The sequence below is a fragment of the Merops nubicus genome, unplaced genomic scaffold (assembly GCF_000691845.1).
Source record: "Merops nubicus isolate BGI_N331 unplaced genomic scaffold, ASM69184v1 scaffold16221, whole genome shotgun sequence".
In the NCBI taxonomy this organism is placed as follows: Eukaryota; Metazoa; Chordata; class Aves; order Coraciiformes; family Meropidae; genus Merops; species Merops nubicus.
Genome location: NW_008589187.1, coordinates 23,943 through 44,623, shown reverse-complemented (window position 1 = coordinate 44,623; position 20,681 = coordinate 23,943). Strand labels below are relative to the sequence as shown.

Here is a 20,681-nt window from a genome sequence, read left to right as displayed (position 1 = left end):
ATTGCCAAGTGTTGTTGTGGTGGTGGTGGTGGTTCGTTTGTTTGTTTTTTTTAAAGTTACTTTTATTTCAGTTTCACCAATGAAATTCGTTTGGCTTGCATTTTTGAATCTATTCTTCCACATAAAGTATATGAAAATATGTTTGTGGAGGATGACGATGGAGGCTCAGAGCAACACTGGGCCCCTGTTAAAGTCTTCCAAAAAATGTATGCATCATACCAAAGTGTCTTGTTCCACAGCGCACCATGTTCCAAAGAAGCTACTTTTCCGTGGAAAGCCAATGTGCCACCACTATGGAATACTCTGAACAGAACTGCAGATTGCGCTTGTCAGCGTGTGGCACCAGGAAAAAGGCAAAAAAAAGGTAGTTGGGACTGTTAAAAAGAATTCTGAAACAGTTTTAAGAGATCATGCATATGCATTTACAGTCCATGTGAGAGTGACGTTTGGCAACTGCAAAGTGACCGATACATGGCTTGCTTTAGAAGCATCAAAAAGAAGAGACATGTGTGTCTTGGAGCCTTTTATTTATTCACTTGGTAGCCATCTGGTGGTGCTTCATACTGGTGTGGGACAGAGAAGCTGCACTTTTTTTGAACTTAAAAATTAAATTCTTTTGTTTGCAGGTTGGCCGTTGGGTCGAAGTTGTAAGTACCTCCTTGAGTGGCTTCAGGAATGAGACTGGGATCCTCATCGATCTGTAAAACACAGCAACAAACACACATGAGAGGCCAAGTCCCTGCACCATTCAGATTCACCCATCTTCATATTTGCTTCCTTTTTTTTTTTTAGTGTTGCAATAAAATTAGATCAGTTTTTCAAATTCAATTCCTCAAGTGCCTTTAAAAAGAACAACACATCAACTCTGTTTTAAACCCTTAGGGAAACAGAAAATTGAAATGGTTGGAGACTTGGTTGCTGCTTGGTCAAAGCAGTTGCTATTTTAGCTGTGCAATTTCATTTTCAATGCCAGTTTTTAGCACTTCTGGAGCAGGCTAATTGCTAGTTGTGAATTCCAAAATTAGTTTTGTACTTTCTCCCGTTTTCTTCAACGTGAAAATTTTTATTGGCAGCTGATAGAAATACTTATATAAAGCTTCAAGAAGTACTTGGTATCTCTTATCAGAATCTGAAGGACCTAGAATTACTCAAAGCAGTTTTATATAGCTCCCATAAGTGCAATCTGAAGTTTTTTAAAAACCAGAAGTACTTCATTACTCTGTGGATATAGAATGAAAGGCATCAGCATTCAATCCCTCCTCAGTGCTGTCAGAATTTAGGTGCCTCCAGGAACAGCAAACAATACCATCAGTGGCATGGATACAGCTTCAAACCCTCATCCAAACCATCCTCCTCCAAACCACCAGCTGCATCTGTTCTCTGAACACACCACCTCTGCAAACCAGGCTGCAGGAACCATCTGCCTCCTCCCAAACCACGTGGCATTCAGGAGCAGGTATGAGCCCTCACGTGGGGGGCCTAGAGAACTTTGAGATCTGGTCTTGGAGTAGTGCCAGCTCAGAACTCACCTAAAATCCTTGTTTCTCTTTACTTTGGGTGACAATAACTAAACCACAGGGAGAGATTAAGGCCTTTGTTGACAGCAACCATCAGCAGGAGGAAGAGCAGGGCACACTGTGCCCAAATGAAGATCAAATCCAGTTTCAGAATGCTTTGCTGTCCTGGTTTGGGTTACAACAGAACTAGTTCTGTTCAGAGATTTTGCTGTTCAGCTAAAGCTCTTCTAACTGCACTCTCTGAAGCTAGCAGCATGTCTCTGCAGACAGTGGCTGCTTCTAGCAGTGATAACACTCTGTGTTTAGAGCCACCACCAAGGACTGGTGTGCAGACCAAGGTCACTGCTAAATCCTGGGTACCACACTGAGGGGCAGAAAGGAAAGGCTGCACCTGCAGGGAGCAGCAGACAGGATAAGTGACCCTAAAATTCACCAGTGGGGGATTCCATCCCATATCCCTCATATTCAGCATAAAGCTGGAGGGGGGAGTTGGATTCGATACTGACTTTGTATATATTTCACTTTATTATTAGTAGTATTTTCATTAAAGCTGTTTTACTTTTCTAAATGATAAAAGTTTCTCTCCCTTATTCCCTTTCTCTTCCCCTTCTGGGTGGGGAGGGGTTAACAGAGAACATCTGTTCTAGGTCTGGGGGCAGCCCTGACCCCAGACTGTGACATCTGCAGAATGTTTACCATTTGATAAATGCCTCCTGCAGGGGTATTACAAAAGTAATGGTACCTAAGTTCACATTTTTGTTATAATAAACTAAACCCAGGAAGCCATTAATGCTGGTCCTAAAGTACATGCCACAGGGCTCAAAGGAGCAGATGGGATTAACAATGAAAGGATATCTAGTAGCCAGCAACACCTCATGAGAATACAGATGATCCTGAAGTGACAGAAGGCAGGAACACTCTTGGGCAGCAAATCTTAACACTGCCAAGCAGGATAGCACAACCAGTCTCTTGTCTCAATAGGGCAACTTGGGTTTCTTCTGTTTTCTTGGAGTTGGTTTTTTTTTTGGGTGGTGGTGTGTGTTTGTTTTGGGGTTTTTTTTTTGGTTATTTCTTTGTTTTAACCAGTCCTCAAACGACAAGGGTTGTTTTCCTTATACACTGCCTGACAATGTCTAGTTTTATGGTTTAACTATCTCCCAATCATGGAATTTTTACAGTTTTGCATTTCAGAAGCCCCAGAAAACATGGCAATAGTATAAACAACTGAAAGCATCCATGGAATAAAGTCTTGCTCTTGAGTAAAGCAGATAAATTCAGCATATCAGGCACAGATTAAACTGTGCCAGCTTATGCAAAAAGTAAAGGCATGAAAGGGAATACTAACCCCAGGAGGGGTGTTTTTCCACCCACACCAACTAGAGTGCTCTTCCAGTTAGTTACAGAAGTCTCAGAGCCATTATGGAGACTATTAGACACTGCCCACAGAACTCTTACAAGCATAGGGGACTTTTCACAAATCTTAATTTCTGGTGACTAACTTTGCAACCACATGATAGGCCCAAGAAGTGAAAAGTAATGATTCAGTTAATCAGTTAATTCTGTTAATATCAGTTACAGCTGGTGTCTGAAGAGTTCAATTTAAGAGAAGTGAAGACACAGTTCTGCTAGGCTGCAGAACTACAGACACCAGATGACCTAGAAAAGATAATCATTATTTGTCTTCAAATTGCTTGTTGAATTGCTTCTGAGGCACGCAGAAGCAGCCAGCACCAGAAAGAGCTAGAGTTCAAAGGGTCCAATTACCTAATCTGGGTGCAACAAAATCTCAGGTGCTCTAGATCAATCAGCTGCAGAAAGTGTTAAACAGTTCTGATGACTTTTCAATGCAGAATCCAGACTGAGCACTGACAGGGCTGAAATACAGTAATCTATCTGAAAGGAAGGATTCCCCACCCCCTCCAAAGAGGGATGTAAAGGAGAGTAAAAAAGAGCCAGAGAACTGTTTAGATTCTTATCACAAGTAATTACCTGTCAATTTACATGTCAGTGGGGCAAAATTAGGTCTGCACCAATCGATTTATTAGGCAAAAAAATCCCTGGTATTGAAAAACTCTTCAAAGGCTTTCAACTAAGGGAAGCTGTACTGAAAAAGGAGCAGGAAAACCACCTTCCCAGATAATGTGTGTCCATGACAATTGGAACTGAGGACCAGTGACAACCTGTTTGCTAAGCTACCAGCATAGTGCACATACTCTTCAGTCCTGAGCATACTTACATCATCACCAGAGAAATACTGATCTATGATTTCAAATGCTAGTTTATAAATGTCTTCATTCTCATGCTGTTGCAAGGCTTCAATTTTCTCTAACCCTAAATAAAAGGAAAAGGAGAAGAGTTTTTTAAGTGTAAACTGGAGTTACTGAGTACTTTGAAAGAAAAATAATGAAGCATTACTGCTGAAATATGCTAGAAAAGATGCAGCTCCATTTGCAAATGTTATCTACACAGCAGCTACCTTTGTCTCCAAGAAGAGAGGAATAGTTTGTGAACCTTTGCATGCTAAGGAATATTCCACTTTATGAACAAGGGATAATGGAATCTTCTCTCTTTTATAAAAGTCTCTATATTCAATTTTTTTCTAAAGAGTTCTGCCTACTACACAGCTTTTGTTTCAGCCACTGTGCTTTCTGCCTGTCACCAAATGGGAGTGCCCACATTTGTGTGCTGCATATGAGTTTAAAGCAAGGCAACAAAGCCTCATACCAAAAGCAGTTTAAAACCCTAATCCCATTTTCAAACTGGATGTGGAATAATACAAGGGAAAAGCCTCCAGTGTAGTACATTCTTCAACACCCCTTTGCTGCTATCTTACTAGAATACATTAATTAGCATGTGTTAAAACTTGGCTTGCAATATCCAGAAGACTCATTCAGCTTTGGTTTGTAATGAAATTATGATCCTAAAAACTGCTTCCAAGGCAATGAACTAAAGCACGAACCTTGTGTTTTACCACAGAACAAAGCACATGCAATAATCAAATCAAAAGAAGTACAATTCTCATTTAAACCTCAGAAATACCTAGGCTACAGAAACCTCCTTCAATAATTCCCCCAATATGACCATCTCTAAACTGACCTACATAGAAAACAAAAGTCATTCCTCTCATTACAGAAGCCTCAATAGCTTATTCAAATAGATCATGGTGAAAAATGCTGTAGGAAGTATCAACAGCAGCAAGGGGAAGATACAATATCATCCAAATTAATTTAAAGCCTAGGAAGCACTTACCTCCACACTCCTCTATAATTTCTGCTATTGTGCTAGCCTCATCACCAGCCATTATCAGGATGTTTTTCAGACCATCTAGGACCACCTGTACCACTTGAGAATCCTTTGCTGAGAGCAGATTGCAGAATGGTGGGATGACATTTTGTTGTACAAGGTATTCCACCTAAATACATAAATATAATTTTTCAGAAGTGCTTTCAACATTGTACTTCTTCCAGACAGCTGCCCATGCAGTGTTTTAGTGATGACCTGAAAGCCCACTACACATACCTGATCTTTCCTCCCACTTATTGTCAAATTGCTAATTGCCCAAGCAGCTTCCTTTTGTGTTCCAAAGTCTCCCTGAAAAAGAAAATTAATAGCTCATTAAAATCAGCACGGAAACATCTGTCAAGCTGATTATGAAAAATCACAGGCTCCTCATGTCAGATTTATAAAAAGAGGATGACAACTTGCATAGCTGATAGTTTGACTGACCTTAGCCAGCTGGTGTATGATCATAGGGATTAGCCCAGCATCTATTACAGCCTGAACTTGTTGCTGGTTTCCTGCTGTGATATTGGAAAGGAACCAAACTGCTTCCTACAATTGGACAAAACAAAAAGCAAATCACTTTTAAAAACTAGTCAGCAGAAGAAAAACAGCCAAACTAACAAAAACAACATGGACTTATCCTGTAATCCTACTACTGACAGCTCAGTAGTAGCTTTCTGTGCTGATACAAGAAAGACCAACTCCAGCTCTCATTTTCTTCCCAAAACATGAAGTGGAGCTCACAAAGCTCACTGAAGTATCAGACAGGACTCTCAGTCCTGAGACTTCACTCAGCAGTTATCTCCTTCAGGCAGTTCATCAACATATATAATACCTCTCTACCACTGGTGGTTACAAGTTCCTGGTTACAAAGACCTGTCAAGTCAATCCAGAACATCTTAAAAAGGCTCCACTACTAAGTAAAAGACAACCAGATGTGGTGAGCAGCCAATTATCAAGTACTACAGGAAAAAAAACCATAATGGTTTCCATTTTTTAGGGAATGTGTATCTTGTTTTTATTTGCCCCTCACAATATACACTTAAAACTCAAAAGCATTTCTAGACTCCCTTTATATAAAACCCATTCCTTTCCTGGCATTCAAAAAGAGCTCTACACTCTTTTGAAAGAGCCAGAAGGACAGGCAGAAACAATCAGAGCAATTTGAACTGTCCAAGATAACTTCTTCAGAGCTCTTGACAGCTGACAGGGCCTGAAGAAATAGAGATTCCTCACAAACAGACCTCCTCTTGATGGCCCATGAAGTGAGGAAATCACACAAGCTAAACAAAAATGCCTCCTGCCTACCCAGCCCCACCTTTGCAGTGGAAGATGGCACAATGATTAAAAAAAAAACCCAGATAAGCAAATCATGTGAAATATGGCTCTGGAAAAGCAAGCACTGATTTCTTTCACTCAACTCCACCCATTCCATCCAGTCCTTGCAGCAGCAAAAAGTTCCCTCTGCCAAAAGGACAGAGGAAATGGTTTTCAGTGAAGGACAGTGGTACTTCCTACTTCTTTGAAGGTGAGGACAGAATAGAGAACAAGCTCCACTAGGAAGAGGTGGAGGGCAAAAAAATGCACAAGAGTTATTCAGCTCACTGAACTCAACCAAAATGCACGCCCTGAAGATATGAAAAACTATAATGCAAATGAGCCAGTTACACTTTGCAAATGAAAACAGGTACCACATGCCAAAGCAAAACCCATCAGTCCTCTCAGAAAGAACCAGGCATCACTGCCCTCACTATGACTGGCTTTAGCCCTAATTAAGCACTAGCCTCCAAGGCTGGGTCTTTATACATAATTATTCACATGCCAGAAATAACAGCTGTAGAAAATTCTTCTGTAACATTCTACAGACTACTGGTTTATTTCTTGCACAAAAAGATTAAGTTAGGAAGAAACAAATCCTACCTTGTTTATCTTCTCTTTTGGATGCGTCAGGAGATTTGGGAAATAAGACAAAACATCACAATTGAGAACAACTTGTGTCTGTTCATCAGTACCAGTTACTATGTTGCCTACTGCTCTCAGTGCTGCTGTCTGAACATCCAAAGTGGGAAGGAAAGAAACAGAATCACTTGTTAAAGACATTGCTGTTACTTAAGCTAAAATAAAGAACTTTTAAAGACGTCTCTTTATAAAAATACTTTGCAAAATACAATCAGCACTTCATCCTCTGAGCTACATCCTAAAAATGGGTACTGTTTCATCAAAACACAAACACACAGTGCAGCCTTTTACTGAATAGATGCACTGCAGCTCCAGTCAAATGTGTAAAGATCAGAAATTAAAATATTAAAACAATAGAAGAGCTAATTCCTCCTGTATCTGATCTGAGTTACAATTACACTAACTGTTTCTAGACTCTGACTGTGTCTGCCAAGGTTGCCTAATTTCTCCATTCAGCTCTTTACTCCAGCATTAAAAAAAAAATTACTGCTTTTTTTATTGCCTCTCAGCTGACTTTCAGAAACAGACTGAAATGGAAAATTCTTTATCTATTGGTTAGCAGATTCTTAACAAGTGACAGAATACTAGAGAGACTCCTTTTCATCAAGTGAATTGGTCTGACAAATTTAAAGACAGCCAAGCCTCATCCAAAGTACCAACTGAAACACAACAAATGCACAGATAGGTTAAAAATCTCCCAGTTAAACTGGCTGGTTTATAAAACCCAAGCACACATTAACTTCTAGTTTCCCTTTGTCTTTGAGCTTAATCAATTTACTTTACTAAAAGGATTTGGATCTGCAAATATTTTCACATTTAAAAGGTAGCAAAATATGATCTGATTTCCATCAGCTATTCAGGCAGAATATTGCACAGCCAATTATGCAGCAACACAAAAGAGCATGTGTAACCTCAATTCTGGAAAATGTAAAATCTGCTGTCATTAAACACTTCAGGACTACAAAAAGAAGGCAATCCTGGTAATCACACCAGAGAAGTTAATGTTTAACCTGTCACTTAAAACTGTATTAGAACTGGCTTGAGTTTTCTTTCATTTTTATCATTTTTTCCCCCAGTATAGGTGACATTTTCTGTGCAGTTTTTCCTGCAACATGTGTAGCTATAAATGCTCATCTCTATACTCCACTAATAACTACTCTAAGGCACATTTTCTTGAAAATAGCTTACAAATAACTGTCCAACAGCAACTGAAACAGACTTACTTGAACTTTAACCTCCTGATGACTCAGAAGTGGAACGAGAAAAGGTACAACTCCTGAATCAATCACCATTTGTATCTGTTCGTTTCCACCGTCTGTTAAGTAGGACAAAGCCCAAACAGTGTCCACGAGAATCTACAAGTTGGAAAGAACAGGGTTTACACATTGAACAGTAAAATCCATATAATGGAGACTTAGTGATCAACATTCCACATGTCTGAGGGGCAAAAAAGAAAAAGAGCATGCAATTCAGTTACAGGAAAAACTCAAACACTATTATGTTGAGACCCAATCAGTAAAATATTAGATTATGTACAACTATGAAAACTGCAGCCATTTGTTCCATAATAACAATTTCTAGATGCCCTCTCTCAACTGTTTAATTAAACACCACGTTTTGCTGTACAAAATGACAGCATCCATCATCCCACAAAGGTAAACTGTTAGGCTTGATTTACATTTCAAAGATAAACAGCTGGCTCAGATCAGTAGTTGTGCTAGCAACTTTCTGAAGGAAATGCCAACCCAGCTTCCTAGCACTGCTAGAATTTGTTAGCTCTGCTGCCTTTTAATTACAGAATACATAAATTCCCTTAGTCTCTAATCCATCTATTTACACAGTGTTTCTGATCCACAGTGCAGTCCTGAAGAGAAACTGCACACTATTCTGGAAGTATTCTATTTTGGAAGGTGGCAACTGTTGAAGCAAAGCAAAATCCCACAGAGAAATGACTATCATGCAGGGCAATCCTGATAGCTTGAAGAAACAAAAGACTAAGTCACTGATGACTCCATAAGGATCACTTGACAGCACTCAGAAAAACAGAAAGGTACAAAAGTCACAGTCATTGAAAGGTAGTATCTGAAGCAGAAACAGCCAGCAGAAAGAGGGATATCACATGACTTAGAGATGATGTTAGGAACTGCAGGAAGAGAAATCTGGACCCCCCTGAGGACATCATCTTTTGAAGTACCTAGATGTACCCAACTTCTAAAACTCATCTAAAATTTCCAGCTATTCCAGAATGACAGGGGTTGGAAGGGACCTCTGGAGATCATGTAGTCCAAGCCCCCTGCCAAAGCAGGTTCACCTAAGGCAGGTTGCACAGGAACACACCCAGGACAGTTTTGAAAGTCCCCAGACAAGGAGACTCCACAGCCTCCCTGGGCAGCCTGTTCCAGGGCTCCATCACCCTCACAGCAAAGAAGTTTTTCCTGATGTTGAGGCAAAACTTCCTGTGCTCCAGTTTGCACCCATTTGCCCATTGTCCTATCACTGTGCACCACTGCAAAGAGACTGGCCTCATGCTCTTGACAGCCACCTTTCAGATAATTAGCAACATTTATAAGATCAGCTCTCAGCCTTCTCTTCTCCAGGCTGATCAGGCCCAGGTCTCTCAGCATTTCCTCATAAGAGAGATGTCCCAGTTCCTTAATCATCTTGGTAGCCCTCCGTTGGACTCTTCCCAGGAGTTCCCTGTCTCCCTTGAACTGGGGAGCCCAGCACTGGACACAGCACTCCAAATGTGGCCTCACCAGGGCAGAGTAAAGGGGGAGGAGAACCCCCCTCAACCTGCTGGTCCCACTCTCCTTAATGCATGTCAGGATACTATTGGCTTTCTTGGCCACCAGGCCACATTGCTGTCTCACGGTTAACTTCTCCAACAAGACAGCTAAATAAACTTCCTGTCCATTAAGACATCTAAACACTACAGTACTGAAACACAGGAAGGACCTTAAAAGTCCTGACCCACAGGCTGCTTCCACACCCAGCTCCAGGGAGCACAGACCTCATGCCTTCCTGACACAGCCTGCTGCTGCCCTCGCCTGCCAGTGCCACAGGGACAGCAGAACGTGCTGCAGTGGAGCCAGTATCACAGCAGAAGCAGTGAGAGCTGGTGCCTCACCAGTTTACTGCCCCACAGCCCTGTTGGTGAGAAGAGCAGCAGCCACCAGAAGTGCTCACAGGACTGTTAAGCTGACCTACCTGCATCACTGACTCATCTCCAAAGATAGGTTTGCTGCTCCAGTACAGAGAGGCTGGGACCAGACTGGGACCTCCAAACTAGCACCTGACTCTCAGGATCACAAAGATGGGCACCCTAATTGAGATCAGTCAAAACCTGGCATCACATAGTCCCATAGCTACTTCAAGAAGCTCTCATACAACCATTGCTTGTAAAAGTTTTCACATTTAGAAGGGACAAAAAGCCTAGAGGTTAGAAGTATGTTTGGTTATGCTCTGAATTTCCACCCAGGTTTGTCCAAATTACAAATTGGAAAGTCACTATGTGTTGTCTCCCACTCAAATTACACTGGGAAAACCCTGGCAAAATCCCAGATTAGATTGTTTGCAAATATTTTGTGGAGCCAAGCCTACTTTGCCATTAAAAGAGCAACCTAAAAACACCACTACCACAATGTGGAAGTAACAAAAGACACGTTTCATCCATCTTATGCTCTACCCCCAGACCCACCACAAGGATTCAATTCCTGCTTCCCTAAATTGAAGAATCACTATAGGGAGCAACAGTCAAAAAACATCAGAGTGTCCTGAGAGGAGGAGGAAAGGAGCAGCTCAGTATCCCTTAGTTACAGAAATCTTTGTCCTAAAGTACCAACACAACTTCAGGAGATAAGTCCCTATAGGACTTGACTTAGAAATATAAGTGTATGTAAACCAGAGGGTTAATAATGTGGGAAGTTGTTAAGGTTTAGTATTAAAAACCTGAAGAAAAATTGTCAAAGGTGCCATAAAACAGTAGTTTACTGGTGTTTATTTAAGTATATTTTTTAATGTGATTTTTTTAGTTAAACAGGTTGAACTGTCAGGCACCCAAGAGGTTACTGAAGTCAGATTTACCCATTCAGTCACAATATTTGATTTACACAAAAATTGTGGTTTTTTCCTACAAATGTGTTACATATCATCTATGCAAAATTATAAATTGGGGCAGAATTAAAGTGAAGGTGATGATAAAGCTGGCACTTCCAATTTCTAGTGCTTAGTTTCACAATACAGATTACTTTTTTAAATGTAGTTTCTAATGTAAAGGGAAAAAAACATCTAGAAATGATATTTCAGAAATTCTATTTTAACTTTTTTTCATGCTCTGAATGACTACAATTATATTAGTCTTTATATTTAATTATGCATTTACTACATGATTATACATAAATTAACACACAAAACCAACTTGGCCACCTAAACACAATCTTACAGCATATTCTCCTTAGAGGAAACAAAAACTGAATATCTAAAACTTTAGAAGTTACTCACGTTTATATCTGTGTGGTAAATGAGAACACACAATGCTGGCAAAATCTGAAAAAAAGTTCATTGGTCATTACAGTAGAATAAAATTGGCTGTACAATCATGAATCCAAGTACTGCAGAAACAAAGCTGCAAAGCTTGAGACTGCATTAGCATATTGTAGTCACACATTTCCCAGCAGCTGGTCACTCCCTCAAAGTATGTATGAAATATAAACCTATTTTATTTAAAATTTGAAAAGCTACAAGACTACTATCTTTCAAAGAGTATTTTTTGAGGGATGACAAGCAAACAACAGAGATAAGACATCCCCCTGCTATTCTGAAAGCTTTCTCACCATTAATTATAACAGAAATCATTAGCCTAATATCAACATACAAAGCTCTCTTGAGCTTTATTTTTGTATTCATGTACCAAGAAAATATAAAACAGAGCCATGATAGGAGTGTTCAACACAGGGGGGTTTATTTGGTGAAGTATTACTTGTAAAAGTTTCCCCATTCTGTGCATCACTTTTGAAATTTGGTTGGAGTTTACTCAGTACCAATATTATACTCCACACACTCTCAAAAGCTGCACTTTGGAATTCACCATAAAATGAGGAGCTTTATGTACAGCCCTAGTTCTAGTCAAGCAGCATCACTTTACTAGATGTGCCTGCTCTAGAACCTCAACACTGGCCATGTCCACTGGTTTAAAAGGAATTTTCAGATGCTTCTTTTCTCAAGTGAGGATGAGTTCACTGACACCCTCTCTTAGTGGAAATAATGACTTTTTAATACTTCCATACACAGAACTGCCTTTGTAGCCCATTTTTTCTTTAAATTAAAAATATGAAATGCTGAGTGTGCTCACACTTTCTAGTGTGTTACTTTTTTGTTGTGTCCATCTTAACACATGGCTCATCAGTCTTTAGTCTTACTCAGTTTCCAATGTTATCTTTATTACAGCTTTAGTAACAAGCATCAAATTGCTCAAATTACTTATTTCATAACCGGTATGTGGCAAAAAGACAGTGGCAAAAAACATGCATAAATTCATGACAAGGTAAAACATTTGGCATCTAGCCCAGAGCATAAATAAATGATCTGTCTTGTAGTTCTTTATTTACCTCCTGAACTGTCTCCATAGGCGGTGGGGGGTCCTTATTCCTGCAGAGATTTACAATGACCCATGTGACGTTCCGAAGGAAGGTGATGGGAATGGAGGGATTGATGAAGGACAGAAGAGGTTTGACAACTCCCAGTGATATGACATAATCTCTACACTGAGGACCATCACCTACAGAAATGAAAATTGTTGCAAAAGAAATTACATTAAAAATGGAAAATCTTGAAATGTATGCAATGACATGTTGGGATACTGAAATTCTATGTTTCCTCACCACTAGTCTACTGCTAAAAGGTCAGGTTCAATTAAATATACATACGTACAGATATGTATGTATATTTTACAAGATACAAAATTTATCCTTTTAATATTTTGTGTAGCAAGAGATACTATTCTTTAGAAAAAAAATAGGGTGTGCCTATGTAATTCTGGCCACATGAGAAATTGTATTAAGCCACAGAACTCAGAGGAAACATAGTCTTATATGATAATGCCAATGTCCAAAAAGTCAGATTCTAAAATGAAACTCTCCCTGAATTCAAAGCATTCTAACAAGAGGAGTTACCTATAATATTTCCAAGAGCCCAGACAGCTTGCTCGCAAACGTTCTGGTGTGGTGAGTGAAGCAGCCTCAGGAAGAGGGGTACTGCATCTGCAGAGCACAAAGGTGGAATTGCTTTTAATGCAACATGGTGTGGGCACAGTTCACTGATTAATACAAAACACTTCCCCTTCCATGCCTTACACATGTTTTTATTATGAAAAGCTTATGAAAACTCAGTTAAATATTTCCATAAATATCTAGAGAGGGGGGAAAAAAGACAAGCAACTATTAAACAACAATGCTCCCCAAATTTAAACACTTCCCCATATTTCTCAGAATGATATGCAAGAGCCTCAGCTATGTAGGTGCCAGTTTTCAGGTCCTGGTAATTCAGATTTTGCAGTTACCCCTTACACATGTTTTTATTATGAAAAGCTTATGAAAACTCAGTTAAATATTTCCATAAATATCTAGAGAGGGGGGAAAAAAGACAAGCAACTATTAAACAACAATGCTCCCCAAATTTAAACACTTCCCCATATTTCTCAGAATGATATGCAAGAGCCTCAGCTACGTAGGTGCCAGTTTTCCTGGTAATTCAGATTGTCCAGTTACCCAAGATCCTGATACATACCTAGCAGGATGACAATGCTCCTGCAAACGTGCTTCAAATCTCCACTGGAGGAGAAGAGCCTCCTCCCAAGAGGTGGCTATAGTTAGCTTCCATATGCAGTGAAGATTTACATCCATCTGCCAGTCCTAAGGCACGTTTCAGTTTGCTCTTATGTAACACAGGGAACATACCAGACTAAGGAAGTGGTACTGATTTTAGAGATCAGCCTCTGCTGAATTAAATACATCTAGCAGAGCTAAGAAAACCATCCCTCCACAATTCCTGTGCACTGCTTCCCTTCAGACAACCCATACTGTTTGAAAGATAGTAATTCTTGAAGCAATTTTGAACATGACCAGTAAAATGAACATAAAATACATCAATGTATACATTGCTGAAGGAAAAAAGATTTTTTTCTTGTAGAAATAGCTTCAGAAATTTAAAAAAAAAAAAAAAGCCACACAATTTGTGAGCAACTGTGAACCAATATTCTGTTGATAGCATAATGTGATGCCCCCTGATGTATTTTCCTGAAAAATACAGAGCTACAAAGAATAAAGACAACCTAAAACTCCTTTCCTGCCCTAGCTGAGTAATTCAGGAATTGCCTCTAACTGACAGGTTAGAAGGGACAAGAACACACCACTGCTTAAGAACACTCTCTCTCTGTTCTTTTAACAATCCTCCTACCTCTGTTACCTCAAGTGGAATATTCTGGCTTCCTTCTCAGTGATTCCTGAGATTATACTCCAGTTGTGTGTGTATTCAACATATTTCAGAGAGAAGGGTCAAGTGTGTAGTTCATATTAGATTTCAACCCTGGTATGCTTTCAAAAGCAGGAAAGAAATGATTTCCTATCAGCACTCAGGCAGCAGGACAGCCTGAGAAAGCACGAGCTGCAGGTTATCTGATCTACTCCTCTCAAAAAATGAATTACTTCTGCTCCAAACTGGCTCCTGCCAAGATCTATTCTGTGTATATAGTACTTCTCCTCTTTTGCTGGGCTTTCCAACTGCCATCTGTCCCTCTTGATTGCAGGAGGCTGCCTTCTTCTGCAAGGGTCTATCTTTGTTTCCTCAAGCCACCCCTTATCTAAAGGGAGTTGGGAGGCTCTTTGCCCTTACTCATCTCCCAGCCAAAGCAGCAAGACTTTTAGACTTTCTTCTGTTTTCTTTTCAGAGTAAAGCTTGGGGAAAAGCTTTTTGCTCCTTTGAATTAATTTTATTAGATTTTCTTCTTTTCAAGTATCAGCTGACGAGATTTTGGAAGACATACAGCCCAGCCTGAACTTCTAGTAATTGTTCAGGTAACAGCAAGGCTTTTTGGTTGTGCTGTGTGCATTTTAATTCTAATTTTAATTATTACTTTAGGATTTCTTCCAGACTGTTTTCTGCAAGGTTAATACTATAAAAAGCCTTTTCATCAGAATCATTCATTCAAATCCGATAACATTGTAGGACTCAAAAAAGGAAGGAAACAATGACTAACCAATGAGCAAGTTGGGAAGGATGAAAAAACTTGGGAAGAGATTTGCAGATATTTAGAATCAGAAAAGCAATCTAGAAACAGAGGTGCCCAAATCACATCAGAATTTTTTTTAAACAAATTAAAGACATTGTTAATTTGTTTTTTTTTTTTTAAAAGGCTTGGATTTTTATCCAAGGCTCATTTTGATAAGCATTCTTATCCTATTGCTCCAATACCTTAACTGTACAGAATCTAACAATTAGTGAGATATTTTATGAGCTGTTAAATCATACAAAACAGCATTTTGATTTGAAAGGCAGGTTCATACACTTAGAGTTTTTTTTAAGTCATCGTTTCTCTGTATAAAAACACTGAATACAAATAAGCCAAGACAATTTATTATATATTTCTTTACCTGCAGTCTCTTTGTTTTAATGACAAAATGTTGTATTTAGCATAAAGGTTTTAAGATAAGCATGCTGATACAGAAAAGCTATATGTAAATTCTGAAACATTTGAATAATTTATCTTCAATTAACTTTTAGAGTTTACTTCCTATCTCTTCATAATGGAAGTCTCAGTGGCTGGTTAAATAAGAAATGAAGGCAGCACAACAAACACAGATACTAATCATATGGTCAGGGAAAGGATGGTAATTTTCTTAATTCTGTATTTAAACAGGCAACCTGACATATCTATATGTATTTAACAACTTTAGTAAGATTTATGAACACACCTTTGGGGTAGAAAGAATTGCTTCCTAACAACTTTTAGCCATAGGGGAATCAACAGTGCATGATTTCAGAGATCAACCCAAGAATTGGAAAGGAATAACTTTTTTGCCATACTCATTATATCACCTGTCATCCTCTATCTTCTTTATGTGAAAATCAGGTCTTGGTCCCTTAACATGAATCACTAGTTTAGATAGATTAATGTTTGAAAGCAAATGCAGAATTTTTCTGAGGAGGAGGACAGACAGCGTTGATTATTTTAATGGTTTACATAACAAATGGCATTTGTTATCCCAATATCCCTTTCTCCCTTTTACCCACAACATCCACCACTGCCCAAACCCCAAACTGTAATACTCACTGGACTGTACAACAGCCTGAGTCTGTGCAGAAGTGCCTGATGCTATGTTAGTCAATGCCCACGCAGCTTCAAACTGTAACGAAGGGCTGTAATGAAACAATTTCATAGCAATAAGTTGAAACAAACTGCAGATTATTGTATGGTTCATTTCACTAAGCTGTATCCACTCTGAGACACTACATTTACACTCAACATCTAAGCAGTGCCACTGGACTAGAAGGTTTTTTTAAAAAAAACTCATAAGCCTGGACGTGCAGAAGAAAAGCTATAAGAAAAAAAATCAACATTTTACATGCTGTGACCTTCTGAAAACCATCCATCACACTGACTTCATATTAGGAGCAAAAAAAATAGAAGCAGTAATACTTGCTGAAGCACTCACCAACCAGTGAAGCTGAGCACTAGTCTAGTCACCTAATAATGTCCCCTATGAAAGATTTCTAGAACCCTTCTTCATAAAAATCATGCTTCTTTAATTGGTAACAGAGACTTCTTCACATACAACTGATCCAAAAACCATTCCTATTTAGTGAAGAAGTGTGACTGTCTTACTGCCATTAGCAGTTCTCAATAAATTAAATGTGTCTGACAGTAACTAACAAAAACTTGGCCCTTCTCACATCACATCCCAGAGTAAGTGTAAGGGGTACGCTGGGATAAAGACATTTTTCTGCTCCATCATAGACAGGGGGAAAGATCGAGCATCAGGATCAAGAGAGAGCATCAGACCAGTATTAAAACTGACTTATTAAATGCAGACAAAATTAGTTACAAATGTTATGAAAGCTGGGAGAACATCTCTCCCAAGATGTCTGTCAACTCTCACCTATGCCAACAGCAGTTCAGTAAAAGAGTTTGCATGGAAACTTAATCAAGCAAATGGTAAAGGTTATGAATTCTAGAAGCTACAAGAGTCTGCAGTTTATGGTGGCTAGTGTAACAGTAAAGTGACTGGCTCTGGGAGGAGCAGAGTTTATTGTTAGTTGACTTTTTTATTTCCATGCTTTTGGGGGTCTTTATAAATTCCATTTTGTATACAGGTATAGTACCTGTTTCCTTTACTGGGGATGGGATTAGAAAAGAAGTAGACAGGAGGGCCCAAGATGCATCAATAAGGATTTGTAAAAACAAGTAGCACCTGTCAGCAGCTATCTAGAAACTTTTATGTTCTAGGATCAAATGTATTAAAATTCTAGTTCCAGGTAGGTACTTCTCTTCCTCCTCTTGTGATAAGCTTTCAGTTATAACATGAACAACAGCTTTAATAACATGTTATACAGACTTTGCAGAGTTCACTTCTACTAAATAGTATATTGCAATCAGAATTAAAATGACCATTAAAAAATGCTGAGTTCATCAGATATTTAAAGAAGCCTTTTTATGTTTTTGCAACCACCAAATTACAGTCAAAATGCCAATTTGCATTTTTGAAGTTTCTAGGACTGTGGCATTTTTCTTACATGAATTTAAAGTCTTGCAACTACATGCTCAGTGTTCTCTACTTCCTTTATTGATGCTCTTGTTTTCCAGTAAAGAATGATAAGAGAGCATGCCCACAGTGTAGTACCATCCCCTGAGGAAACCCACCTTGCAGTGAGAACAAAAGAAGCTACAAGCTTAAGCTAATAACCTTAATGAAGAAGGTGACAAGTATATTCAAGCAAAGAGAAGCCATGTTCAGAAACAATTATCTGCCTTCACACATATATACACAGTAAGTCTGAGACAGGTTTCTTAAAACAGTTAAAAAAAAAGTCTGAAAAACTCAAAATCAATGAGAAATTGGGTAAGTCTTTCTCCATTAGCTAGATATACTCATGCAAGCTTTAAAAAACAAAATGACATTTCAGTGGCAGAAAAAAATCCTCCTGGAGAATTCATGGTTCATCATCATGGAGTGTGACCCACTCTGCCAGATTCTATGTGCCATGAATCTTCAGTTTCATTTGAAATAATGAGATGGCTTTTTGGATGCAGATTTTCAGTCAAGGTGAACAATTTTAAAGTATACTTACTTATCATCCCTTTCTAGGCATTTAACCAGAATTGGTAAAATTCCTGATTTTATTAAGTCATCAATAGGTGGATTTCTGTCACTGGATAGGAGTTTTCTGTGAAATTAAATATAAAAGAAAAATAAGTAACTTTCATCATGGAAAATGTGTAGAAAATCTCTTTCTGTGCCTGTATTTATTTTTACCTTGCAGCTTGGACAGCACTCAGTTGGATCACTGGGTTGTCACTTGTGGCATTCTGAAAAACAAACAAAAAAAACCCCAGTAAAACCTAGAAATGCACAGAACATGCACTTATAATAAAAAAAAAAATTAAATGTAACATACCTGCAGTATAGCTTCTAGTGTTACATTTTGCTTGAAAAGAAAAAGAAAAGTTTTATTGTTTTTGTTGCTTAAATGACATTCTTTTTAAACATTTAATACACTTAATTTTAACAGCACATCAGTTATTAATTTTGCTTTCAAGTAACTGCAAGACTTCCAATGTTAATGTAAAAACAGAATACATTGTTTGGAGACACCACTAAAGTTTGAAAAAATAACCCCAGAATCAAGGAACTTACTGCTTTGAAGTCAGCATCAACATCAGAATCTTCTAAACTTTCTTCTTGGGGAACATTTCTTTTTTTCAAAAGATGTTCATCTCTTTTGTTCTGTAAAGGAATGATGACAAAATAAAGACATTTAATGCTTATTAGTACAGGGTGTGATGTAATGGCCCCTTTCAAAATAAAAGTTTAGATAAGATTGCTTTTTTTAGAAGGCATTTTTAACTACAAAATTCGCAGTATTTCAGCTGTAAGATTCTAGCAGCTTGCTAATCACAGAATTATGATAATCAGTAATGTCTGAATGACTTCAAACTTACAGTGAGGGGATTGATTTTCTAGCATTTATAGTACACATAGCTAAACCTACTCCCAGAGTTCCCTGGCTACATGTATTTTAATCTTGTGTGTGAAGCAGCATGTCCCTGTACTTGTAGTATTTCCCACTCACACTATTAGCCTGACTTCTGAGTTAAAGCACCCTCCAGTCTTAGCTCCTTTAAGGAATTACTAAAAAAATAAAAATTAAATTACCTTTTCAGTGGTAAAGTACCCATTCAACATTTCTACCTTGCTTAATTAAAGTATTTAAACACCTAAAGCCCTGATTTGAAAAGAATCAAACCATCAATTGCATCCAAATGCAATTTTCTACTAATTTAAGAAGTATTAAAAGTATGAAGCCATCTTTTCTAAATTTTAGACTCTATCTTTTATTCAGTATGTCTAGATGTACAATCAGATCTAGAAAAGGCAATGGAAGATCATGATGCAGCTTGTACACCTGAACACTGTTCTGTGGTTTGGTTTTGGGGTTTTTTTGATAAGCGTACTAAGATTTCAATCTCTAGTGAGGGAAGACATAGGAAAGGTGTGAGAAAAAGTTCTAACACCTAAACCAAATCTATTATACTACCAAAAAGAGGCAGTCTTTTCAGTCTCCAATTATCTGATAACTGACCAGTACTGAGTATAGAGATTGTACTATATACAAAAAAGCCTCTAAACAGAATCATGTTTTGAAAGAGTCCTTGATATTTAATTATAGAAATATATATTTAATTAGAAAAAAACAGTAACATCAGGTCAAAAATTTCTGAGACTTGCCTTTTTAAGACATTAAAAAAATAATTTCAAACAACTATTCCAGCCTCAGTTTGAAAGGCTCCCAAGCAATATATCTTTTTCAGATAAGAGAACACTAGAACAATAAACAAGCACGAGAACTAAATAATCCTTCAGTGCAGAAGTCAGCAGCCTGCAATAAAGACAGGTGATCTTTACTTCTAAATTTCTGTAAAAAAAGCCTTTTAGGTGCAAGCCTCTCGCAGATCCTTTGATTCAAAAAGTTATTAAGTACCTAGAATAGTCAAGAATTTAGCAAACAAACCCTTTATTGAACTTACTGAAAGGAAAATTCTACTTAGGAAATGTCACATTATCAAATGTAAATTTGTTATTTACAGGTTTCTTCTGTCAGTAGAAAAAGACAAAGGTTTTTAAGAGCTCAGACAGTAGATTCTCCCATTTAGGTGTTTCACACCACTGTATTAGCAGATTCCACATCACTTCCATGCTCAGTATTTTTCCTCCCCAAAAGACACTAACCAGAAACAGGTGAAACCACATCATGCATTTTCCAGCTTGAAAGATCTAGAAGTTTTTGGATGCAAAACACCAAGTCTCCCTGCAGGAACTGTGGTGCTGAAGGTGTGTCCTTCTGTAGATGGGTGTGCCTCTTCAGCAGCTCCAATGGCATCACTCTGAGCCACCAGTGTTTGGCAGGGTTGTGCCTTCACTGGAGAGTAACAAAGGCTGGGGCTATCCAGTTAACCCAGAAAAAGATGAAGATGTATCTGGAGATCCTCTCTCAAACACCCAAAAATGCCAGGATGGCAGAGGCTGGAATGCAGCTGTGAATCACAGAACAGCTTGGGTTCCAGGGGACCATTAAAGGTCAGCCAGTCCAACCCCCAGTACAATACAGAGAATAGAGCTGGAACAAAGCAAGGGTCCCACTGTGGGTGACTGA

General features: G+C 38.5%; 1 protein-coding gene across 1 annotated transcript in view; it reads right to left on the bottom strand.

The window, feature by feature from the left end:
- KPNA3 (karyopherin alpha 3 (importin alpha 4)) overlaps window positions 1-20,681 on the bottom strand; it is a 28,131-nt gene continuing 7,450 nt past the window's right edge. The window contains exons 2-16 of the mRNA XM_008949519.1: window positions 18,665-18,754; window positions 18,426-18,455; window positions 18,284-18,336; window positions 18,099-18,194; window positions 16,084-16,169; window positions 12,929-13,015; window positions 12,365-12,534; window positions 11,259-11,303; window positions 7,982-8,113; window positions 6,720-6,848; window positions 5,244-5,348; window positions 5,037-5,108; window positions 4,767-4,929; window positions 3,754-3,848; window positions 1-698 (exon numbers count right to left, since the gene is read on the bottom strand). Of these exons, the coding sequence (XP_008947767.1) occupies window positions 600-698; window positions 3,754-3,848; window positions 4,767-4,929; window positions 5,037-5,108; window positions 5,244-5,348; window positions 6,720-6,848; window positions 7,982-8,113; window positions 11,259-11,303; window positions 12,365-12,534; window positions 12,929-13,015; window positions 16,084-16,169; window positions 18,099-18,194; window positions 18,284-18,336; window positions 18,426-18,455; window positions 18,665-18,754 (1,452 nt within the window). The 3' untranslated portion in view covers window positions 1-599. The remainder of the gene's footprint in view (window positions 699-3,753; window positions 3,849-4,766; window positions 4,930-5,036; window positions 5,109-5,243; window positions 5,349-6,719; window positions 6,849-7,981; window positions 8,114-11,258; window positions 11,304-12,364; window positions 12,535-12,928; window positions 13,016-16,083; window positions 16,170-18,098; window positions 18,195-18,283; window positions 18,337-18,425; window positions 18,456-18,664; window positions 18,755-20,681) is intronic.